The sequence below is a fragment of the Gasterosteus aculeatus genome, chromosome 3 (assembly GCF_964276395.1).
Source record: "Gasterosteus aculeatus chromosome 3, fGasAcu3.hap1.1, whole genome shotgun sequence".
NCBI lineage: Eukaryota > Metazoa > Chordata > Actinopteri > Perciformes > Gasterosteidae > Gasterosteus > Gasterosteus aculeatus.
The window spans coordinates 15,524,133-15,531,835 of record NC_135690.1 but is presented as its reverse complement, the minus strand read 5'-3'; the positions used below and the strand labels follow the sequence as shown (position 1 = coordinate 15,531,835).

General features: G+C 43.7%; 1 protein-coding gene across 1 annotated transcript; it reads left to right on the top strand.

Moving 5' to 3' along the window:
* Positions 1–4,235: 4,235 nt before the first annotated feature.
* Positions 4,236–5,370, top strand: LOC120815872 (tripartite motif-containing protein 16-like). The gene has a single exon (XM_040170924.2). It carries the CDS (start codon positions 4,236–4,238, stop codon positions 5,358–5,360), a length of 1,125 nt encoding a protein of 374 aa, XP_040026858.2. The 3' UTR covers positions 5,361–5,370.
* Positions 5,371–7,703: the final 2,333 nt, after the last annotated feature.

Genomic DNA, 7,703 nt, shown 5'->3' with positions numbered 1-7,703 from the left:
ATCTGCCTTTGAGTAAACAGTCTGGTCACATGAAATCTTTTCCAGGATGCTCATCCATGGTTTCATTACAACGCATACAACGCTTGTAAAACAGTCCATGAACCTGAGATGTGAGTTCACGGCGTTCTGTTGCGTCTCGCTGGTATAAACAAAGCTTCAGGCCAACGGGTGGAACCGCTCTTTAGCTCTCAGGGCATCTGGCAATGTATTCTATTCCAGCTGAATGAGAGTCTGAATCCCTGGCGATGCTTCCTCATTCTGCTCTCTTCTTGTTAACCCAAATACACGCGTGTGAAACGGGGAGAAGAGTAAATACGGTGGTAGAAAACCCCTCCTGCTAATGACTAAATGCCCTCCAGCCAGGCACCATGTGTTTCTGTGCCCTTTGTCTCTGCAGACATTGGACCTGGATCGAGGAGGAATAGAAAGACCCGTTTCTATTATGAAACATAAGACAACAGTTACTTGATGAAAGCTTGTAATGATCAAAACGGCGAGTAGTTAATTCTGCGTCGAGTATCGTCATGTGCGTGATGCCGGGAGGCTGCATCGCTGCAGTCAGCAGCACCTCAGGGATCATCACTTTTCCATCTACTGCATTCACATGCGGGGGAACACCTCGTCCCTGGTGGGCGGGGCCTCCAGGCAGCACATGCATATGCAAAAGATACACATAGACATGTTTTGTTTTGGGGGTTTTTTTATACACAAAACATTTGCATTGTGCATTTAGTTAAATAGACGACGGCTCGTTTGTTTCAGAGAATCTGAAGGAGAATCAGATTAGACACAAATTATGTTTCAGTGGGGAAATCATTGCTAATTCGCTGAAGAAACGGTGTGATCATGTTAACTAAGAGCTCTGAATAAACCGAAACGTGTCCTCTACCTGTCACTCAAATGTGGGGAGGATGTGCCTGAGGGAGCTCCGAGGAGGCGACGCAGTGTGTGTGTGCGCAACTGAGTGCTGGTCGATTGGAGGCGTGACCTTGCCGGGGTTCAAAGGTCACGGGCGGAGCTGGAAGGGGGGTCAGCGGCTGTCACTTCTCCCTCAGCCGAACGTGAATCCATCGAGCCGACTTCAGTCATCCGACCACCTCGGAGGGAAATCAAGCGAGTTCATTGAAAGGACAGTGAAATTCATCACCAGCGTTTGTTGACCTTCTTGCCCCGAAAACAACTACGTTGTTCCTTCAGCTGCACTGAAAAACCACACGTAGACTTTGGATTTGTCAATACTTTTACACCTCTTACATTTCAATCTACAGAAAGAGTTTCTCTCCGATCCACGACGATTGGGTCTACTTCTCCGAAACTTCTTGTGCAACTGTTCACTACCTGCTCAGATGTTCCTCGAGCTGTGACACTACATTCACTGGGGTCGTGTACGTAGTGGCACTCAACAGAAAATCCACTCTGTGGATTCGTGCACGTTGTCAGAGCAGCGAGGTCGGCCGGCGCTTCCTGCGTCGGCCCGCGTTAGAGTCAAGATGTCTTCGGATGACACACGCGCCCGGCTGACGTCCTTGGGGTACCGTCGCCACTCTCTTTTTTTTTTTCCTTTCATTTCGGACCTCGGAGCCGCCTGGTAGCAAATTACAATCCACAGAGAGAAAGCTCTCAAGAAGTTCAGCTGAAAGACGCGACCTTTAAAGTTCACGCCGTTGCCTCTGTGCTTCCTGATCGGTGCCGTGACTTTGCGTGGCTCCACACTAGTGGAAATGGGCCCTTTTCGATGGGACATTTCGATCTGATTGACAGCAGGGAACATAACATTTCAGTATTTAATGATGAAATAATAAGAAATAAAGGGTTACAACAAAGGGAGGGAAAAGACTCTATTTAAGTGTTGATTGAAACCCCTTTTTTAAAGAAATCGCACAAACGTCGTAGGTAGAAGGGCTGTAATTTTCAAGCTGAAGACTACCTGCTCTGTGAGACTATGGTCAGAGAAAAAATAGCTTTTGGTCATCAAATTCATCCTCAAATTACAACCCTCTCCTGGAGTTGGGAATTATGAGCTTAGTCCTCCTGATAAGATACTAGTTTGGATTTGGACATTTCTCAGCCCTCAGGCTGTGTTCTATATGAAATGGATCTGTAACAAGATGAATCATTTAAATTATTCATAGAGTCTGAGTGTTGTAGCAGGACGCTGGGGACCTTCTGTTCTCATCTTCAGCTCTGTGGAATTTAAGAAATCTCCCGTAGTTGAAGTTCCCTGATTATTCCAGGTCGGCGAGTTTATGCGACGCTTTCAGGCACTCGGTTGTTTTATCCTGTTTGAGTGAAGTTTGATTGAAAAAAAAGAACAACGCCGGTTTCTAGTCTGCAGATCGAATTTTGTCCAAATCCAATCTACATTTAGACGAAATGCTTTCTGGATGGAAGCACGCGGCAAACTGACCCGAGGCTTTGCTGCATTTAGCTCGTCCATTTATCCTCTCGGCTTTCAGCTTTTAATCCATCCAAATATTTAAAATTAGGGCAACCCAAAAGTCAAATACATCTCTATTGATGTGTGTCTGTGTGTGTTTGTGTATTTTCATGCTGGAGTTAAATATGTGTACAAAGTAAAGTTACTGTCTAAACTCTAATATAATGCATTTATAATTAAAATCTTTGGAAATCCTGGCGTCGTGTCTTAACTCGGCTTGTTCCTTAAGGCAGAGATATAAGGCAGGTTAAGTGCAATTTGTTTTAATATGAGTTATTCTGTTCATCCGATTGGTTTCATAACCAGTTAAAGTCAATCACAGTAGCTTTTACTTTAAGGATGTTGGAAGGAGACTTTTACTGCTTTTTTATCAAAACATCTGAATACTTCTTCCACAAATCAAAACCCTGCAGATCGTTAAATAAATCCCACACAATCAATCAATGCAACATCACGGTTTCCATCCAACATGCCATCACAGGGACAGAAACAAGGTGCGAGAACCTCCAGTGGAACTCCATCGCCCCCCAGAGGCGTTTGTTAGGAGGACAGATAGAAAGGTGTGAAGCTGCTTCAACAGGAGGAGGAGAAAATCCATCTCTCTGCTGATGAAGCAGTGAAGACAGTAAGAAGATCTTCACCCAGCTGATCCGTCTCATAGAGGAAAGAAGCTCTGATGTGAAGCAGCAGGTCAGACCCCAGCAGGAGATCTCTGAGCTGAATGAAGATTTTAGATGGTACAGATTCATGTTTTCATATTAATCCACTACTCCGAGCAGAAGGAGTTGATGTTGGGAGCGGCTAGGGGGTCGTATTGGGTTACTGGGTGGAGGGCCAAACATTGATCTGGTTCCTTCCTGCCGGCGGTTTGCTGCTGAGCAGGTAGTCCAGGGCGGCTTCTCTCCATCAGCCGGTGAACGTTCCTCTCCAGGAGAGAGTCCTCCTTGATGTCAGGAAGTCGTCGGTGAGGTGAAGAGTTTCAGGTTTGCAGCTTTCAATCAGAAACCTTTTCAGACAGAACGAGAGTCGTTCACTGAGAACTGCTGTTGGAGTTTCATGTACAGTTGTTTAACTACATTTCTACTCCAATCTTCACTTTGTGTTTAAATGAGCCTTCAAACTTGTACCGCCCCGTCTGAGCGAAAACTCTTCCTACTAGAATCCACGATGAGGTTTGTTTGAGACGAGCCCCGTCTGCCCCAAATGGATCCCTGTCGATCGGATTGTGATAAGGGGCATACTGGATTGTTGGGTACTAGTTTCATGTTGTGCAGTGAAGGTTTAACTAAATCATTTATGTGGTTGATAATAATGAAGGCGATTTAAAATGCACTTATCAGAACAAGCAGCAAGTGTTTCACAAGGAGGACACAGAACGAGAAATGGGTTGTAGTGACAGACAAAGACAATTTTCAAAAGGTAATTCGATTTTAAAAATGTGGAACACTGTCAGCAAGCTACAAGTAGCCAAAGATCTAAACGCAGGTAACTATTTCTGTGACATCCTGTACAATGTTTGAAAGCTGTGGGGAATTATCCGACTGAAAAGCAGTTTCTGTTCAAAGGCCCCTACTGCTGCCCGATCTCGTTCACTTTCCGGTCAAACGAGACCACTGTTCTTCTTGAGGGACGGCAGCGGGAGGGGCTGTCAACCCTCCCCTGATATGCAAGTGTGAAGAAGGGTGTTAGTAACACCTGATTGGGCGGGAAAATGGCGAATCCTGATGGACATTAACAAGAGGAACAAGATTCAAGTCATTTCAGAGAACCTCTCACTCCGTCTCTGATAAGAGGTGAAATGGCTGAAGTAACACCTCAGCTGTTGGAGACCTTCTCCTGTTCTGTCTGTCTGAACGTCCTGAAGGACCCGGTGACGATTCCCTGTGGTCACAGCTACTGCATGAGCTGTATTAAAACCAACTGGGATATAGAGAATCGGAGGGGAATCAATCGCTGCCCTCAGTGTGGAACGATCTTCACAGTGAGGCCTGTCCTGGTGAAGAACGCCATGTTAGCAAATTTAGTGGAGCAACTGAATGCAGTCCAAGCTATTCCTGCTGATCACTGCTATGCTGCACCTGAAGATGTGGCCTGTGATTTCTGCACTGGGAGGAAGCTGAAAGCCTTCAAGTCCTGTCGGATGTGTTTGGCTTCTTACTGTGAGAAACACCTTCAGCCTCATTACGATGTGGCTGCTTTAAGGAATCACAAGCTGGTGGACCCCTCCAAAGAGCTTCAGGAGAACATCTGCTCTCTTCACAATGAGGTAATGAAGATCTTCTGTCGTACTGATCAGCAGAGCATCTGTTATCTCTGCTTTATGGATGAACATAAAGACCACGACACGGTCTCAGCTGCAGCAGAAAGGACTGAGAGGCAGAGAGAGCTGGAGGTGAGTCGACGCAACATCCAGCAGAGAATCCAGGACAGAGAGAAAGGTGTGAAGCTGCTTCAACAGCAGGTGTGGAAAATCTATAACGGAGTGAGAGACAGTGAGAAGATCTTCAACCAGCTGATCCCTTTCATGATGAACTTAAGCTTTGATGCGAAGCAGCAGGTCAGATCCCAGCAGAGAGCTGAAGTGAGTCGAGTCAAAGATCTTCAGGTGAAGCTGCAGCAGGAGATCTCTGAGCTGAAGAGAAACAACGCTGAGCTGCAGGAGCTTTCAAAGACAGAAGATCTGAACCAGTTCCTCCAGAACTACCCCTCAGTGTCCCCCCTCAGTGAGTCTACAGACTCATTCAGCATCAGCATCTGTCCTCTGAGCTTCTATAAGGACTTCACAACGGCTCTGTCAGAAGTCAGAGACAAACTAGAGGACGTCCTGAGAGAGAAATGGACAAATGTCTTCCTGACTGTGGCTGGAGTGGATGTATTATTCTCACAATCAGAGCCAAACACCAAAGCTGGATTCTTAAAATAATCACTTGAAATCTCACTACTCTGGAGACACTGCTGAGTTCAAATCGACAGAAGTCATTTCAGGGTTTGACTGTTTTGACTCACTGTGATCATCATTTGTATCTCCATGTTGGATGCTCAGTGTTTCTTCACTGCTCTCACATCTTCTCATTAGTTCTTCTGTAGATGTGCCTTCAGGTGGACCTCCTTCTGGTGTGTGTTTAGCCAAGGAGAATATCACTGTTGTTGTTTACCTGAACTAACTTTTCTACGTATGCTTTTATTAGAACATTTTAGAGTTCTAAATGTTTGATGAATATTTGTATTCATACATTTACGCTGTTCTTTATCTTCCACTGCATCGATCTTAAGAGGGAAAAAACAAAGATATTGGTCTTGGTTCTAGGTTTGTTGACATTTCCTTGTTTGTGTATTTTTGTTCCACACTGTCAATGCTGAATTATTGTTTTTTACATAACTGATGTTCTGATCCAAGATAATCATTTTGTGGATAAAGTGAATCTGTACATAAAACCACTGATCAAGAGAAATATGAAAGATTTCACTGATGGATGTGAGAATAAACTGAAGGTTTACATGAATAAACAAACATGAACAAAGAATCTTCTCTTTATTCCAGGGTTTAAAACAAAGCTGATGGAGTAAATATAACTGAGCTTGTTTTCCTCCTGAAACACCATAAACAACAGAGTTTTGGTTACAGCAGAAGATAATTAGCGAGAAGAGAAGAGTTTTTATTCAAAGCCAAACAGTTGGAGTCTCTCAGAGTGCAGTCGTTTGGTTTCTCTGTCTCAAAAAACCTTTACTTTATTATTTAAACCCGTCCTTGTTCTCACCTGAATGATTCTTCCGTGTTCAACCACAGCTTTGTAAGTTAAGGGTTTAAATACTTGCATTTAATGTATTTTCTCACTCTTGTTATCTGAGTTAGTTCATCTTACCATACGATTTCCACTGATCACGATGAAAAAACAAATTCTTTCCAGCAGATTCTTTAACACTATGTCCCACAATTTGCTTACTTACTTGATCGTCACATGAAACATCCGAAGAAAATAAAATATCAGTGAATCTCTTAACCTTTGTCTCTAGTCGCTCAGCACAACCTTTATTTGAAATCACGTTTTTAAATCATAAGAATATTTCATACTTGTGCTGCTGGTTTGTAAGTCATTCAATAATAAATTATGCAACTAAATGAACATCAGATTTTGGCAACAAAAGCAAGCAGTGAAGTTTAAGACGCTTGCACTTCTTTCAATTCTTTCCATCAGTGTGACCTGAATCCTTTTCAGTGGTTGATGAAAATATTACATTGTAGTCAGATGTCTTTGGATTATTTGTGAAAAGGTAAAAGGATGATTTTTTTTTATTATGTGAGAGAATAAATATTTTACATGATACAGATTCATGTTTTCATATTAATCAACTAATCCGAGCAGAACGAGTCGATCTGGTTCCTTCCAGCCGGCGGTTTGCTGCTGAGCAGGTAGTCCAGGGCGGCTTCTCTCCATCAGCCGGTGAACGTTCCTCTCCAGGAGAGAGTCCTCCTTGTTGTCAGGAAGTCGTCGGTGAGGTGAAGAGTTTCAGGTTTGCAGCTTTCAATCAGAAACCTTTTCAGAGAGAACGAGAGTCGTTCACTGAGAACTGCTGTTGGAGTTTCAAGTACAGTTGTTTAACTACATTTCTACTCCAATCTTCACTTTGTGTTTAAATGAGCCTTCAAACTTGTACCGCCCCGTCTGAGCGAAAACTCTTCCTACTAGAATCCACGATGAGGTTTGTTTGAGACGAGCCCCGTCTGCCCCAAATGGATCCCTGTCGATCGGATTGTGATAAGGGGCATACTGGATTGTTGGGTACTAGTTTCATGTTGTGCAGTGAAGGTTTAACTAAATCATTTATGTGGTTGATAATAATGAAGGCGATTTAAAATGCACTTATCAGAACAAGCAGCAAGTGTTTCACAAGGAGGACACAGAACGAGAAATGGGTTGTAGTGACAGACAAAGACAATTTTCAAAAGGTAATTAGATTTTAAAAATGTGGAACACTGTCAGCAAGCTACAAGTAGCCAAAGATCTAAACGCAGGTAACTATTTCTGTGACATCCTGTACAATGTTTGAAAGCTGTGGGGAATTATCCGACTGAAAAGCAGTTTCTGTTCAAAGGCCCCTACTGCTGCCCGATCTCGTTCACTTTCCGGTCAAACGAGACCACTGTTCTTCTTGAGGGACGGCAGCGGGAGGGGCTGTCAACCCTCCCCTGATATGCAAGTGTGAAGAAGGGTGTTAGTAACACCTGATTGGGCGGGAAAATGGCGAATCCTGATGGACATTAACA

Bases quoted from the DNA above. Each gene is read 5' to 3' on its own strand.
- LOC120815872 (XM_040170924.2), top strand. From the start codon at position 4,236: ATGGCTGAAGTAACACCTCAGCTGTTGGAGACCTTCTCCTGTTCTGTC.